The sequence below is a fragment of the Myiozetetes cayanensis genome, unplaced genomic scaffold (genome assembly GCF_022539395.1).
Source record: "Myiozetetes cayanensis isolate MyiCay16 unplaced genomic scaffold, myiCay2020 scf448, whole genome shotgun sequence".
NCBI classification, from domain to species: Eukaryota; Metazoa; Chordata; class Aves; order Passeriformes; family Tyrannidae; genus Myiozetetes; species Myiozetetes cayanensis.
The window spans coordinates 21,382-37,698 of NW_026087685.1; the positions used below are offsets into that span (position 1 = coordinate 21,382).

The 16,317-nt window shown below is 67.8% G+C and overlaps 1 protein-coding gene across 1 annotated transcript; it reads left to right on the plus strand.

Moving 5' to 3' along the window:
• The first annotated feature begins 1,018 nt into the window (after positions 1–1,018).
• On the plus strand, positions 1,019–15,799 carry LOC126648140 (cytochrome P450 11B, mitochondrial-like). The gene is given in 12 exon segments (XM_050330843.1): positions 1,019–1,233; positions 4,549–4,704; positions 5,590–5,789; positions 6,869–6,922; positions 6,925–7,065; positions 8,292–8,449; positions 9,014–9,106; positions 9,142–9,203; positions 10,079–10,157; positions 11,885–11,957; positions 11,960–12,075; positions 15,686–15,799. Coding segments are annotated over 12 exon segments (1,461 nt in total).
• Positions 15,800–16,317: the final 518 nt, after the last annotated feature.

The following is a 16,317-nucleotide window of genomic DNA, read 5'->3' on the forward strand; positions in this document are numbered from 1 at the left end:
CAGGGCCCGCCCTCCCCAGCCCACATCCAGGGGTGTCCCCAGGCCTCCCGACCCTATATCCAGGGTGTCCCAGCCCACGTCAGGGGTGTCCCCGGGCCCCTCCTGACCCCACATCCAGGGGTGTCCCCAGCCCTACATCCAGGGGTGTCCCCGGCCTCCACATCCCAGGGTGTCCCCGGCCCCACATCCAGGGTGTCCCCAGGCCTCCTGACCCCACATCCAGGGTGTCCCCAGCCCACATCCAGGGGTGTCCCCGTGCCCCCTCCGACCCCACATCCAGGGGTGTCTCGGAGCCCCTCCCGGCCCCACATCCGGGGTGTCCCAGGCCCCTCCGACCCACATCCCGGGGTGTCCCGGGCCCCTCCGAGCCCCACATCCCGAGGGTGTCCGGGCCCTCCCGACCCCACATCCCGGGGTGTCCCCGGGTCCCTCCCAGCCCACATCCCAGGGGTGTCCCCAGGGCCCTCCGGCCCCACATCCCAGGGGTGTCCCACTCTCCTGGGTGTCCCCGGGCCCCTCCCTGACCCCACATCAGGGGTGTCCCCGGCCCCACATCCCAGGGGTGTCCCCAGGCCCCTCCCAGCCCCACATCCCAGGGGTGTCCGGGGCCCTCCCGACCCCACATCCCAGGGTGTCCCCAGGCCCTCCCCGGCCCCATCCCAGGGGTGTCCAGGGCCCTCGACCCACATCCGGGGGTGTCCCCGACCCCACATCCCGGGGTGTCCCAGGCCCCTCCCGGCCCCACATCCGAGGGTGTCCCGGGCCCCTCCCGACCCACATCCAGGGTGTCCCCAGGCCCCTCCTGACCCCACATCCCGGGGTGTCCCCAGGCCCCTCCAGCCCCACATCCCGGGGGTGTCCCGGGCCCCTCCCCGGCCCCACATCCCGGGGGTGTCCCCGGGCCCCTCCCCAGCCCCACATCCCGGGGGTGTCCCGGGCCCCTCCCCGGCCCCACGCGGGGTGGGGGCGACCTTGGCGGCGAGGATAAGAGGGGGCTGTGCCGGGGGTGGGCGCAGCCATGGGCGCCCCGGGCTGGGTGTGGGGCCGGGGGGCGCGGCGGGCGCTGAGCTCGGGGGGTCCCCCGGCCGAGGGGGGGGTGCGACCCTTCGAGGAGATCCCCCGAGCCGGCTCCAACCGCTGGGTCAACCTCCTGCGCCTCTGGAGCCGGGGGGGCTTCCAGGACTTCCACCTGCGCATGGAGGGGGGCTTCCAGCGCCTCGGACCCGTCTACAGGTGGGGATCCCCCCCGGGGGGGTGGGACACGGCGGGGGGGGCAGATCGGTGACCCCAAACCATGCCGGGGACCCCCGCGGTGGAGGGACACGGGGGGTGGTGACAGGGACCCCCGGGGGGGCTTCCAGAGCCTCGCACCCCTCTACAAGTGGGGACACCCCCCGAGATGGTGACCAGGGACCCCAAACCATCCCAGGGACCCCAAACCATCCCAGGGACCCCAAACCATCCCAGGGCCCCCAAACCACCCCAAGGACCTCAAACCACCCCAGGGACCCCAAACCATCCTAGGGCCCCCAAACAATTCCAGGGACCCCAAACCACCCCAGGGACCCCAAACCATTCCAGGGACCCCAGAGCATTCCAGGGCCCCCAAACCACCCCAGGGACCTCAAACCACCCCAGGGACCTCAAACCATTCCAGGGACCCCAAACCATCCTAGGGCCCCCAAACAATTCCAGGGAACCCAAACCACCCCAAGGACCTCAAACCACCCCAGGGACCTCAAACCATTCCAGGGACCCCAAACCATCCCAGGGACCCCAGACCATTCCAGGGCCCCCAAACCATTCCAGGGCCCCCAAACCACCCCAGGGATCTCAAACCATCCTAGGGCCCCCAAACAATTCCAGGGACCCCAGACCATTCCAGGGACCCCAAACCACCCCAGGGACCCCAGACCATTCCAGGGCCCCCAAACCATTCCAGGGACCTCAAACCATTCCAGAGACCCCAAACCATTCCAGGGACCTCAAACCATTCCAGGGCCCCCAAACCACCCCAGGGCCCCCAAACCATTCCAGGGACCTCAAACCATTCCAGAGACCCCAAACCATTCCAGGGACCTCAAACCATTCCAGAGACCCCAAACCATTCCAGAGACCCCAAACCATTCCAGGGACCTCAAACCATTCCAGGGCCCCCAAACCACCCCAGGGACCCCAAACCATTCCAGGGCCCCCAGACCATTCCAGGGACCCCAAACCATTCCAGGGACCTCAAACCATTCCAGGGACCTCAAACCACCCCAGGGACCCCAAACCATTCCAGGGCCCCCAGACCATTCCAGAGACCCCAAACCACCCCAAGGACCCCAAACCATTCCAGGGACCTCAAACCACCCCAGGGACCCCAAACCATTCCAGGGCCTCCAGACCATTCCAGGGACCCCAAACCATTCCAGGGACCTCAAACCATTCCAGAGACCCCAAACCATTCCAGGGACCTCAAACCATTCCAGGGCCCCCAAACCACCCCAGGGCCCCCAAACCATTCCAGGGACCTCAAACCATTCCAGAGACCCCAAACCATCCCAGGGCCCCCAAACCACCCCAGGGACCCCAAACCACCCCAGGGACCCCAAACCATTCCAGGGACCCCAAACCATCCCAGGGACCCCAAACCATCCCAGGGCCCCCAAACCATCCCAGGGCCCCCAAACCACCCCAAGGACCTCAAACCACCCCAGGGACCCCAAACCATTCCAGGGACCCCAAACCATCCCAGGGACCTCAAACCACCCCAGGGACCCCAAACCACCCCAGGGACCTCAAACCACCCCAGGGACCTCAAACCATCCTAGGGCCCCCAAACAATTCCAGGGACACCAAACCATCCCAGGGCCCCCAAACCATTCCAGGGACCTCAAACCACCCCAGGGACCTCAAACCATCCTTGGGCCCCCAAACAATTCCAGGGACACCAAACCATCCCAGGGACCCCAAACCATCCCAGGGCCCCCAAACCATTCCAGGGACCTCAAACCACCCCAGGGACCTCAAACCATCCTTGGGCCCCCAAACAATTCCAGGGACCCCAAACCATTCCAGGGACCCCAAACCATTCCAGGGACCTCAAACCACCCCAGGGACCCCAAACCACCCCAGGGACCCCAAACCACCCCAGGGACCCCAAACCATCCCAGGGACCCCAAACCATCCCAGGGACCCCAAACCATCCCAGGGACCCCAGACCATTCCAGGGACCCCAAACCATCCCAGGGACCCCAAACCATCCCAGGGCCCCCAAACCACCCCAAGGACCTCAAACCATCCCAGGGACCCCAAACCATTCCAGGGACCCCAAACCATCCCAGGGACCCCAAACCATTCCAGGGACCCCAAACCACCCCAGGGACCTCAAACCATCCTAGGGCCCCCAAACAATTCCAGGGACACCAAACCATCCCAGGGACCCCAAACCATTCCAGGGACCTCAAACCACCCCAGGGACCCCAAACCATTCCAGGGACCCCAAACCATTCCAGGGACCTCAAACCATTCCAGGGACCCCAAACCATTCCAGGGACCCCAAACCATCCCAGGGACCCCAGACCATCCCAGGGACCCCAAACCATTCCAGGGCCCCCAAACCATTCCAGGGCCCCCAAACCATCCCAGGGACCCCCAGGGCGGGGGGACGCCCTTGGGTGGGTGGTCTCAGTTTTTCTCTGTCCCATCCCGGTTCCCCCAAGGTGGGTGGTCCCCACTGACCCCGATCCCCTCATTTGGGGGTCCCTCTTTTGGGGTGCAGGGGGTGGGTGGGCTCCCTGGGCTGGGTGGTCCCTGTTGAACCCTCGTTTGGGGGTCCCACCGATGGGGGCCCGGTTTTGGGGGCCCATTTGGGGTCCTAGTGATGGGCTCCCTGTGTTTGGGGGTCCCACTGCTGGGGTCCCTGTTTTAGGATCCAGTTGGGCTTCCCACCGATGGGGTCCCCGTTTTGGGGGCGCAGGGAGTGGGGGGGGCTCCCCGGGCTGGGTGTTCCCATTAACCCCGTGCATGCCCCAATCCGGGGGTCCCCGTTTTTGGGGCACAGGGATTTGGGGGGGCTCCCTGGGTTGGGTGTTCCCATTAACCCCGTGCATGCCCCAATCCGGGGGTCCCCGTTTTTGGGGCGCAGGGAGCTGGGGGACACTCTGTGCTCAGTGTTCCCATTAACCCCGTGCATACCCCAACTCGGGGGTCCCCGTTTTTGGGGCGCAGGGAGCAGGGACTCTCCCTGGACTGGGTGTTCCCATTAACCCCGTGCCTGCCCCAATCCGGGGATCCCCGTTTTGGGGCACAGGGATTTGGGGGGGCTCCCTGGACTGGGTGTTCCCATTAACCCCGTGCATGCCCCAACCCGGGGGTCCCCGTTTTTGGGGCGCAGGGATTTGGGGGGGCTCTCTGGGCTGGGTATTCCCATTAACCCCGTGCATGCCCCAACTCGGGGGTCCCCGTTTTTGGGGCACAGGGAGCAGGGACTCTCCCCGGGCTGGGTGTTCCCATTAACCCCGTGCGTGCCCCAACTCGGGGGTCCCCGTTTTTGGGGCGCAGGGAGCGCGTGGGTTCCCTGGACTGCGTGAACGTGCTGCTGCCCCGGGACGCGGCTCAGCTGCTGCGGGCAGAGGGGCCCTTCCCCCGCAGGATGGGCATCGCCGCCTGGAGCGCCCACCGCAGCCTGCGCGCCCACCGCTGCGGGCTCTTCCTCCTGTGAGACCCCCACACACCCGGGGGCACGGGGATGGGGGCACGGGGGGCACTGGGATGAGCAATGGGGGCAGGGGCACAGGGGGCACTGGGATGGACAGTGGGGGCAGGGGCACAGGGGACACTGGGATGGGGGCACGGGGGGCACTGGGATGAGCAGTGGGGGACAGGAGGCACTGGGATGGGCAGTGGGGGCACAGAGGGCACTGGGATGGAGGCACAGGGGGCACTGGGATGAGCAGTGGGAGGCAGGAGGCACTGGGATGGGCAGTGGGGGGTACAGAGGGCACTGGGATGGAGGCACGGGGGGGCACTGGGATGGGCAGTGGGGGGCAGGAGGCACTGGGATGGGCAGTGGGGTCACAGAGGGCACTGGGATGGAGGCACGGGGCACTGGGATGAGCAGTGGGGGGCACAGAGGGTACTGGGATGGGCAGTGGGGGCAGGGGGCACGGGGATGGGGGCACTGAGGGTACCTGGGAAATTGGGGGCACAGAATGGGGGGCACTGGGATGGAAGCACTGGGGGGGGCACAGAGGGCACGGGGGGGCACTGGGAGCACTGGGAGGCACTGGGAGCACTGGGGGCAGAGGGATGGGGATAGTGGGGGCGTGCGGGGGCAGAGCGCTGGGGGCAGAGGGGGAGTTAAGTGGGGGCAGCGGTGACAACCCCCCTGCTCTGCCCCTGACCCGTCCCTGACCCCGTGTGACGCCCGGGTCCCCCACCTAAGACCCCCGTGACCTCCCCCTCCACGCCCTCCCCTGTGGGACCCCCTGACACCGTTTTTGGGGTGATTTGGGGCAGGAACGGCCCCGCGTGGCGCTCCAACTGCCCGTCCCTGCCCCCCTCCTGACCCCATGTCCCCGTTTTTGGGGTGATTTGGGGCAGGAACGGCCCCGCGTGGCGCTCGGACCGCCTGGCGCTGAACCGGGCCGTGCTGTCCCCGGAGGGGGCCCGCAAATTCCTGCCCCTCCTGCACTCCGTGGCGCGGGACTTCGCCGAGTCCCTGCGGGGCCGCGTGCGCGGGACCCCCGGGGGGGCCCTGACCATCGACCCCCACCCCCTGCTCTTCCGCTTCACCCTCGAGGGTGCGTGGGACCCCCGGGGGGGGGGCGGCGCTGGGACCCCCGGGGGAGGGAGGTGGTTTAGTGGGACCCCGGGGGGAGGTGGCTTAGTGGGACCCCCGCGATGGGGGACGATGGGACCCCCAGGACGCCCGAGGATGGGGGGGAGGGGGAGGTGACAGGGGGGTCCCCAAGCGAGGGGGAGGTGATAGTGGGACCCCCAGGGGATTGGGGGGTGACCCTGGGACCCCCAGGGGACTGGGGAGGGTGACAGTGGGACCCCTGGGGATGAGGGGGGTGACAATGGGACCCTGTGGGACCCTCGGGGATTGGGGGGGTGAAAATGGGACCCTGTGGAACCCCGGGGATTGAGGGGGTGAAAATGGGACCCTGTGGGACCCCCGGGGAAGGGGGGGTGACAATGGGACCCTGTGGGACCCCCGGGGGATTGAGGGGGGGTGACAATGGGACCCTGTGGGACCCCGGGGGATTGAGGGGGTGACAGTGGGACCCTGTGGGACCCCAGGGAAGGGGGTGACAATGGGACCCTGTGGGACCCCCGGGGGATGAGGGGGTGACAATGGGACCCTGTGGGACCCCCGGGGGATTGAGGGGGGGTGACAGTGGGACCCTGTGGGACCCCCGGGGGATTGGGGGGGGTGAAAATGGGACCCTGTGGGACCCCCAGGGGGATTGAGGGGGTGACAATGGGACCCTGTGGGACCCCTGGGGATGAGGGGTGACAATGGGACCCTGTGGGACCCCGGGGGATTGAGGGGGTGACAGTGGGACCCTGTGGGACCCCAGGGGATGAGGGGGGTGACAATGGGACCCTGTGGGACCCCGGGGATTGAGGGGTGACAGTGGGACCCTGTGGGACCCCGGGGGAAGGGGGGGGGGCTGCCAGTGGCGTCCCCAGTGGATGGAGGGGATACCAGTGGGACCCTCAAGGGTTGGGGTTGCTAACGATGACCCCCTCCCAACAGCCAGAACCCCAAGGGGTGGGGAGGGGGTGTCAATGGGACCCTCAGGACCCTCAGGGGACGGGGAGATGACAGGCGTCCCACCCCAATTTCGGGTGCTGACGGTGCCCCCGCCCCCAGCCAGCAGCTACGCCCTGTACGGGGAGCGCCTGGGGCTGCTGGGGAGGCGGCGGGGGGGGCGCAGCGGTTCCTGGGGGCGCTGGAGGAGATGCTGAGGACCACCCTGCCCCTGCTCTTCCTGCCGCCCCCCCTGCTGCGCCTGCACCCCCCGCTCTGGCGCCAGCACCTGCAGGCCTGGGACACCATCTTCCAGCACGGTGAGGGGGGGGCCGCGACCCCCCGAGGGACCCCCACCCTGCGGGGACCCCCCTGTGGGACCCCCACCCTGCGGGGACCACCCTGTGGGACCCCCTTCCTGTGGGACCCCCATCCTGTGGGACCCCCCATCCTGCGGGGACCCCCCTGTGGGACCCCCACCCTGCGGGGACCCCCTGTGGGACCCCCACCCTGAGGGGATCACCCTGTGGGACCCCCATCCTGTGGGACCTCTACCCTGTGGGAACACCTCTTATGGGACCCCCATCCTGTGGGACCCCCCCCTGCGGGGATCACCCTGTGGGACCCCCATCCTGTGGGACCCCCATCCTGCGGGGACCACCCTGTGGGACCCCCACCCTGTGGGAACACTCCCTGTGGGACCCCCATCCTGTGGGACCCCCACCCTGCGGGAACACTCCCTGTGGGACCCTCACCCTCTGGGAACACCCCCTGTAGGACCCCCACCCTGCGGGGATCACCCTGTGGGACCCCCACCCTGTGGGAACACCCCTTGTGGGACCCCCACCCTGTGGGGATCACCCTGTGGGACCCCTACCCTGTGGGAACACCCCCTGTAGGACCCCCTACCCTGTGGGGATCACCCTGTGGGACCCCCACCCTCTGGGAACACCCCCTGTGGGACCCCCACCCTGCGGGGATCACCCTGTGGGACCCCCACCCTGCGGGGATGGCCCCCTGTGGGACCCCCACCCTGTGGGGATCACCCTGTGGGACCCCCACCCTGTGGGGACACTCCCTGCGGGACCCCCACCCTGTGGGAACACCCCTTGTGGGACCCCCACCCTGTGGGACCCCCACCCTGTGGGGATCACCCTGTGGGACCCCCACCCTGTGGGAACACCCCTTGTGGGACCCCCACCCTGTGGGGACACTCCCTGTGGGACCCCCACCCTGTGGGAAATCCCCCCGGGGAACCCCCATCCCGTGGGACCCCCCCCTCCCCTACCCTAGAAGACCCCCTCGCCCTGTGGGACCCCCTGCCCCCCCGCTTTGGAATCCCTCCTCCTTGAGGCCCTCCTGCCCCCCACCTTGAGACCCCCACCCTGTGTGACCCCCACCCTGTGGGTTGCTCAGGGCACCCTGCGCCCCCTGCACCCACGGGGGTGGTCGTTGTGCCCCTCTCCCCGGCACTGGGAGACCCCGATGGGTGGTGGGGGGTCAGGAGGGGGTCCGGCGCCCCCACCCCTGATGGTGCCCCCCGCAGCTGACGAGAACATCCAGCGCATCTACCGCGAGTTCTGCCGGGGACCCTGCGGGGCCCGGGGGCGGCCGGGGGTCCTGGCCGAGCTGCTGCTCCAGGGGCAGCTCCCCTCCCTCCATCAAAGCCAACGTCACCGAGTTCACCGCGGGGGCGTCGACACCGTGAGGGGCACGGGGGGCACGGGGGCGTGGGGGGACACAGGGGCTGAGGGGGACATGGGGAGGGGGAGCGGCGAGGGGGGCACGGGGAGGGGGCAAAGACCGGGGTAAATTGGGCACGGGGTTGGGGACATGGGGGTCGGGGTAGGTGGCACTGTGGGGGTCCTGGGGGCAGAGGAGGGGGTCTCATTGTGTGTGGTCCCCCCCAGACGGTGATCACGCTGCTGCTGAGCTGGGGACTGTTTGGGGGTCTCACGGGGGTTCAGGGGGTGTTCATTGTGGGATCACTCTGGGGGTCCCGGGGTCTCAGCTGTGTGTCCCCCCAGACGGCGATCCCGCTGCTGTTCACGGGGTTCATTGTGGGGTCACTCGGGGGGCACTCTGGGGGTCCCGGAGGGGTCCCGGGGGTCTCAGCCGTGTCCCCCAGACGGCGATCCTGCTGCTGTTCACGCTGTTCGAGCTTGGGGGTTGTTTGGGGGTCTCACGGGGGTTCAGTGGGGGCGTTCATTGTGGGGTCACTGTGAGGGTCCCGGAGGGGTCCTGGGGTCTCACTGTGTCTCCCCCCAGACGGCGATCCTGCTGCTGTTCACGCTGTTCGAGCTGGGTCGGAACCCGGGGGTGCAGCGGGCGCTGCGGGACGAGCTCCGCGCGGCCGGGGGGGTCCCCGGGGTCCCCGAGGGGGGCGAGGGGCCCAGGCCCTGGCCGAGCTCCTGGGGGCGCTCCCGCTGCTGAGAGCGGCCATCAAGGAGACCCTGAGGTGGGCCGGGGGCACTGGGGGCACTAAGAAGGGCACTGGGAGCTGAGAACTGGGGGAACTGGGAGGGACTGGCACCACTGTGGGGGAATTGGGGTGGCACCGGGGGCTGGGAGAACTGGGAGGGTTGGGGGCTGAATACCGGGGGAGGGCACTAGGGGTTGAATACTGGGGGACTGGGGGCACTGGGGGTCCTGGAGAGAGTGGGAGGCTGTGTGGGCACTGGGAGGGCCGGGCACTGGGAGCGCTGGGGTGGCACTGGGGGACTGGGGCACTGGGGTCCTGGAGAGAGTGGGAGGCTGTGTGTGGCACTGGGAGGGCCGGGGACTGGGGAACTGGGTATGGCACTGGGGGACTGGGACATCTCTGGGGCACTGGGGACTGGAGAGAGGAGTGGGGGCTGGGCACTGGGAGGGACGGGCACTGGGAGGGCTGGGGTGGCACTGGGGGACTGGGGGTACTGGGGGTCCTGGAAAGGGTGGGGGCTGTGTGGCACTGGGGAACTGGGGATGGCACTGGGGGACTGGGACATCTCTGGGGGCACTGGGGTCCTGGAGGAGAGGAGTGGGGGCTGTGTGGCACTGGGAGGGACGGCACTGGGAGGGCTGGGGGTGGCACTGGGGGACTGGGGGTACTGGGGGTCCTGGAGAGGGTGGGGGCTGTGTGGGCACTGGGGAACTGGGGATGGCACTGGGGGACTGGGGCATCTCTAAGCATTGGGGTCCTGGAGAGGGTGGAGGGTCGTGTTGGCACGGGGCTGGGCACTGGGGGAACTGGGGAGCGCTGGGGATGGTACTGGGGTACTGGGGCATCTCTGGGGGCACTGTGGGTCCTCGAGAGGGTGGGGCACACTGACCCCTCCCCATCCCGCCCCCCAGGCTGTACCCGGTGGGCATCACGGTGCAGCGGTACCCGGCCACCGACGTGGTGCTGCACAACTACCGAGTGCCCGCGGGGGTGAGTGGGGAGGGGGGTGCCCGGGGGGGGGTCCCACACAGCGCTGACCCCCCCCAGGCGCTGTGCCAGCTGGCCCTTTATGCCACCCTGTCCCTGCCCTCTGGAGGGAGGGTCCCCCTTGCCCCCTGCCCCTGATTTGGGGGGGGGGGGTCCCTTTGCCCCCTGTCCCTCTGCTTTGGGTCCTCTGCCCTCTCCTGCTTTGGGGGTCCCTTTGCCCCCTGCCCCTGATTTGGGAGGGGTCCCTTTGCCCCCTGTCCCTGTTTTGGGGGGGTCCCTTTGCCCCCTCTCCTGATTTGGGAGGGGTCCCTTTGCCCCCTGTCCCTGATTTGGGGGTCCTTTGTCCCCCTCTCCTGTTTGTGGGGGTCCTTTGCCCCCTGTCCCTGATTTGGGGTTCCCAGGGGGTCCCTCTGTCCCCCATCCCTTGGGGGTGTCCTCTGGTGACGTTTTGTGGGGGTTCCCCCCATCCCTTCCCCCTGTTTGGGGTGCCCGGTGGGGGGGGGGGGGTTTCCCCTCATCCCCTACCCACATTTGGGGTCCCCAGGGGGTCCCTTTGTCCCCTGTGGTGCCTGCACAGCCCCCCCCACATCCCTGGGTGTTCCCTGGGGGTCCCGGGGGGGTCCCGGGGTTCTCCAGGGTTCCCTGGGGGTCCCGGGAGGTGCCGGGGGGGGTCCCGACAGCGGTGTCCCCCCAGACCCTGTGCCAGGTGGTCCTGTACCCCATGGGGGGGTCCCTGGGAGGTTTTGGGGGGGGTCCCTCATGGTGTTGCCCCCCCAGACCCTGTGCCAGGTGGCCCTGTACCCCATGGGGGGTTTTTGGGGGGGGTCTCTCACCCTGTCACCCCCCCAGACCCTGTGCCAGGTGGCCCTGTACTCCATGGGGGCTTTTTGGAGGGGGTCTCTCACCCTGTCACCCCCCCAGACCCTGTGTCAGGTGGCCCTGTACCCCATGGGGGGGGTCCCTGGGGGGTTTTGGGGGGGTCTCTCATGGCAGTGCCCCCCCAGACCCTGTGCCAGGTGGCCCATGGGGGGTTTTTGGGGGGGGTCTCTCACAGTGTCACCCCCAGACCCTGTGCCAGGTGGCCCTGTACCCCATGGGGGTCCTGGAGGTTTGGGTGGGTCCCTCATGGTGTTGCCCCCCCAGACCCTGTGCCAGGTGGCCCTGTACCCCATGGGGGGTTTTTGGAGAGTCTCTCACCTGTCACCCCCCCAGACCCTGTGCCAGGTGGCCCTGTACCCCATGGGGGGTTTTTGGGGGGGGTCTCTCACCCTGTCACCCCCCCAGACGCTGTGCCAGGTGGCCCTGTACCCCATGGGGGGTTTTGGGGGGGGTCCATCACACTGTTACCCCCCCAGACCCTGTGCCAGGTTGCCATGGGGGGTTTTTGGAGGGGGTCTCTCACCCTGTCACCCCCCTAGACGCTGTGCCAGGTGGCCCTGTACTCCATGGGGGGATCTCTGGGGGGTTTTTGGGGGGTCTCTCATGGCACTGCTCCCAGACGCTATGCCAGGTGCCCTGCCCATGGGGGTTTTTAGAGGGGTCTCTCACAGTGTCACCCCCCCAGACCCTGTGCCAGGTGGCCCTGTACCCCATGGGGTGGTCCCTGGGGGTTTTGGGGGGGGTCTCTCACCATGTCACCCCCCCAGACCCTGTGCCAGGTGGCCCTGTACCCCATGGGGGGTTTTGGGGGGGGTTTTTTGGGGGTGTCCATCACCATGTCACCCCCCCAGACCCTGTGCCAGGTGGCCCTGTACTCCATGGGGCGCTGTCCCGAGGTGTTCCCCCAGCCCGGCCTCTACGGACCCGCCGCTGGCTGGGCAAGGACGGCTCCGGCTTCAAGGCCTTGGCCTTCGGCTTCGGAGCCCGGCAGTGCATCGGGCGCAGGCTGGCAGAGGCTGAGATGATGCTCTTCCTCGTGCACGTCAGTGGGGGGCTCCCCTGGGCTGGGGGGACTGGGCTGGGGTGGGGACTGGGATGGGGTGGGGGGACTGGGCTGGGGTGGGGCAGAGGCTGAGATGATGCTCTTCCTCGTGCACGTGAGCTGGGGGACTGGGCTGGGTCTGGGGGACTGGTCTGGGCTGGGGGACTGGTCTGGGGTGGGGACTGGATGGGCTGGGGGACTGGTCTGGGCTCGGGGACTGGTCTGGGGTGGGGGACTGGGATGGGCTGGGGGACTGGGATGGGCTGGGGGACTGGGCTGGGTGGGGGAAGGGGGAGTTCAGCACTGGCAGAGGCTGAGATGATGCTCTTCCTCGTGCGTGAGCTGGGGCTCCTGGGCTGGGGGACTGGTCTGGGCTGGGGGACTGGGCTGGGCTGGGGGACTGGGCTGGACTGGGGAAGGGGAGTTCAGCACTGGCAGAGGCTGAGATGATGCTCTTCCTCGTGCACGTGAGCTGGGGGACTGGGATGGGCTGGGGGACTGGTCTGGGGTGGGGGCACTGGTCTGAGGTGGGGGGACTGGTCTGGGCTGGGGGACTGGGATGGGCTGGGGGACTGGTCTGGGCTGGGGGAAGGGGGAGTTCAGCACTGGCAGAGGCTGAGATGATGCTCTTCCTCGTGCACGTGAGCTGGGGGACTGGGACTGGGCTGGGGGACTGGTCTGGGCTGGGGGACTGGTCTGGGCTGGGGGACTGGGACTGGGCTGGGGGACTGGTCTGGGCTGGGGACTGGGACGGGCTGGGGGACTGGTCTGGGCTGGGGGACTGGTCTGGACTGGGGGAAGGGGGAGTTCAGCACTGGCAGAGGCTGAGATGATGCTCTTCCTCGTGCACGTGAGCTGGGGGGACTGGGATGGGCTGGGGGACTGGTCTGGGGTGGGTGGGCTGGTCTGGAGTGGGGGGAATGGTCTGGACTGGGGGACTGGTCTGGGGTGGGGCAGAGGCTGAGATGATGCTCTTCCTCGTGCACGTCAGTGGGGGACTGGGATGGGCTGGGGGACTGGTCTGGGGTGGGGGTTGGTCTGGGCTGGGAGGAACTGGGCTGGACTGGGGGACTGGGCTGGACTGGGGAAGGGGGAGTTCAGCACTGGCAGAAGGCTGAGATGATGCTCTTCCTCAAAGCACGAGCTGGGGACTGGGATGGGCGGGGGGACTGGTCTGGGTGGGGGGACTGGTCTGGGCTGGGGGGACTGGATCTGGGCTGGGGACTGGGCTGGGTGGGGGGACTGGGCTGGTGGGGACTGGTCTGAGGTGGGTGGGTTGGTCTGGAGTGGGAGGTAGTCTGGTGGAGGACTGGTCTAGGCAGGGGCTGGTCTGGGGTGGGGGGACTGGTCTGGGGTGGGAGGACTGGTCTGAGGTGGGGGACTGGTCTGGGTGGGGGGACTGGCTCTGGGCTGGGGGATTGGTCTGGGGTGGGGGGACTGGTCTGGGGTGGGGGACTGGTCTGGGGTGGGGGGACTGGGCTGGGATGGGAGGGACTGGTCTGGACTGGGGGGACTGGTCTGGGCTGGAGGGGTTGGTCTGGGCTGGGGGACTGGTCCTGGGCTGAGGGGTTGGTCTGGGCTGGGGGACTGGTCTGCGGGTGGGGGGACTGGTCTGGGCTGGGGGACTGGTCTGGGCTGGGGACTGGTCTGGGCTGGGGGGACTGGTCTGGACTGGGGACTGGTCTGGGCTGGGGGACTGGTCTGGGGTGGGGACTGGTCTGGGCTGGGGGACTGGTTTGGGCTGGGGGGACTGGTCTGGGGTGGGGGGACTGGGCTGGGCTGGGGGACTGGTCTGGGCTGGGGGACTGATCTGGGGTGGGGGGGACTGGTCTGGGGTGGGGGGACTGGGCTGGGCTGGGGGACTGGTCTGGGCTGGGGGGACTGGTCTGAGGTGGGGGGGCTGGGCTGGGCTGGGGGGACTGGTCTGAGGTGGGGGGACTGGTGCTGGGGGACTGGTCTGGGCTGGAGGGGTTGGTCAGGGGTGGGGGACTGGTCTGGGCTGGGAGGACTGGCTGGGCTGGGGGGACTGGGCTGGGCTGGGGGATTGGTCAGGGCTGGGGAGGGCTGGTCTGGGCTGGGGTGGGCTGGGCTGGGCTGGGGAAAGGGGGCTCAGCCAGGGGGGTCTCGGTGTGATGCAGTGCTGGGGGGGGGTCGGTCAGTCGTGGATTGGGGTGGGGATGGGTGGGCTTGGACAGCGATGGATTGGCCGGACCCAAAACCGGCTTGACTTGACCCAGTGATGTCACCGGACCCCAGGACTTGATGTGACCCCAGGACTTCATCTGACCCCAGGACTTCATCTGACCCCAGGACTTCATCTGACCCCAGGACTGACTTAGCTTGACCCCAGGACTTCATCTGACCCCAAGACATCATCTGACCCCAGGACTTGATTTGACCCCAGGACTTGGTTTGACCCCAGGACTTGGCTTGACCCCATGAACTTGATGTGACCCCAGGACTTGATTTGACCCCAGGACTCTGATCTGACCCCAGGACATCATCTGACCCCATGACATCATCTGACCTCATGACTGACTTAGCCTGACCCAAACCCAACTTGGTATGACCTAACATGACACAGCATGAGCATGACCTTGGCAGTGACCTTGGCGTGACCTTGACGTGACCTTGGCGTGACCTTGACGTGCCACAGCTCGGGCTGACCCGGGGGGGGTTCTTGGCTTGACTCGACAACTTCAGTTCAACCCCCCAGTGGGGTCTTGGCTTGAGCCAAAAACCCTCTTGGCTTGACCCAACGAGGACTTGGCTTGAGCCTGACCCCAAACCACCCTGGTTTGGCCCCAAACTACCTTGGATTGACCCCAAAGCACCTTGCATTGATCCTAAACCACCTTGGCCTGACCCCAAATAACCTTGGATTGACCCCAAACCACCTTGGATTGACCCCAAAGCACCTTGGATTGATCCCAAACCACCTTGACCTGACCCCAAATAACCTTGGATTGACCCCAAACCACCTTGGATTGACCCCAAAGCACCTTGGATTGACCCCAAACCACCTTGGTTTGATCCCAAACCACCTTGGATTGACCCCAAACCACCTTGGCCTGATCCCAAACCACCTTGCATTGATCCCAAACCACCCTGGGCTGACCCCAAACCACCTTGGCCTGACCCCAAACCACCCTGGCCTGACCCCAAACCACCTTGCATTGACCCCAAACCACCTTGGCATTGACCCCAAACCACCTTGGATTGATCCCAAAGCGCCTTAGATTGACCCCAAACCACCCTGGGCTGACCCTAAACCCCCCTGGTCTGACCCCAAACCATCTTGGATTGATCCCAAACCACCTTGGATTGACCCCAAACCCCCCTGGCCTGACCCCAAACCCCCCTGGGTTGACCCCAAACCACCTTGGCCTGACCCCAAACCACCCTGGGCTGACCCCAAACCACCTTGGATTGACCCCAAAGCACCTTGGCCTGACCCCAAACCCCCCTGGGCTGACCCCAAACCCCCCTGGGCTGACCCCAAACCACCCTGGGCTGACCCCAAACCCCCCTGGCCTGACCCCAAACCCCCCTGGGCTGACCCCAAACCCCCCTGGGCTGACCCCACCCCATCCTTTTCCCCCCCCTGCAGGTCCTGAGCAACTTCACCATCGAGGCCGTGTCCCCCGAGGACGTCCCCACCGTCTTCCGCTTCATCCTCATGCCCGAGAAGTCCCCCCTGCTCACCTTCCGTGCCCTCCACTGACCTGGGGGGGCCTGGGGGGTCCCCAAAGCTCCCTGGGGGGGTCCCCTGAGCTCCCTGGGGGTCCCCAAAGCTCCCTGGGGGGGTCCCCTGAGCTCCCTTGGGGTCCCCAAAGCTCCCTGGAGGTCCCCAAAGCTCCCTGGGGGTCCCCTGAGCTCCCTGGGGGTCCCCAAAGCTCCCTGGGGGGGTCCCCTGAGCTCCCTTGGGGTCCCCAAAGCTCCTGGGGGTCCCCGAAGCTCCCTGGGGGTCCCTGAGCTCCTTGGGGTCCCCAAAGCTCCTGGAGGTCCCCAAAGCTCCCTGGGGGTCCCCTGAGCTCCCTGGGGGTCCCCAAAGCTCCCTGGGGTCCCCTGAGCTCCCTGGGGGTCCCCAAAGCTCCCTCGGGTCCCCTGAGCTCCCTGGGGGTCCCCAAAGCTCCCTGGGGGGGTCCCCTGAGCTCCCTTGGGGTCCCCTGAGCTCCCTGGGGGTCCCCAAAGCTCCTGGGGGTCCCTAAAGCTCCTAGGGGGTCCCCTGAGCTCCCTTGG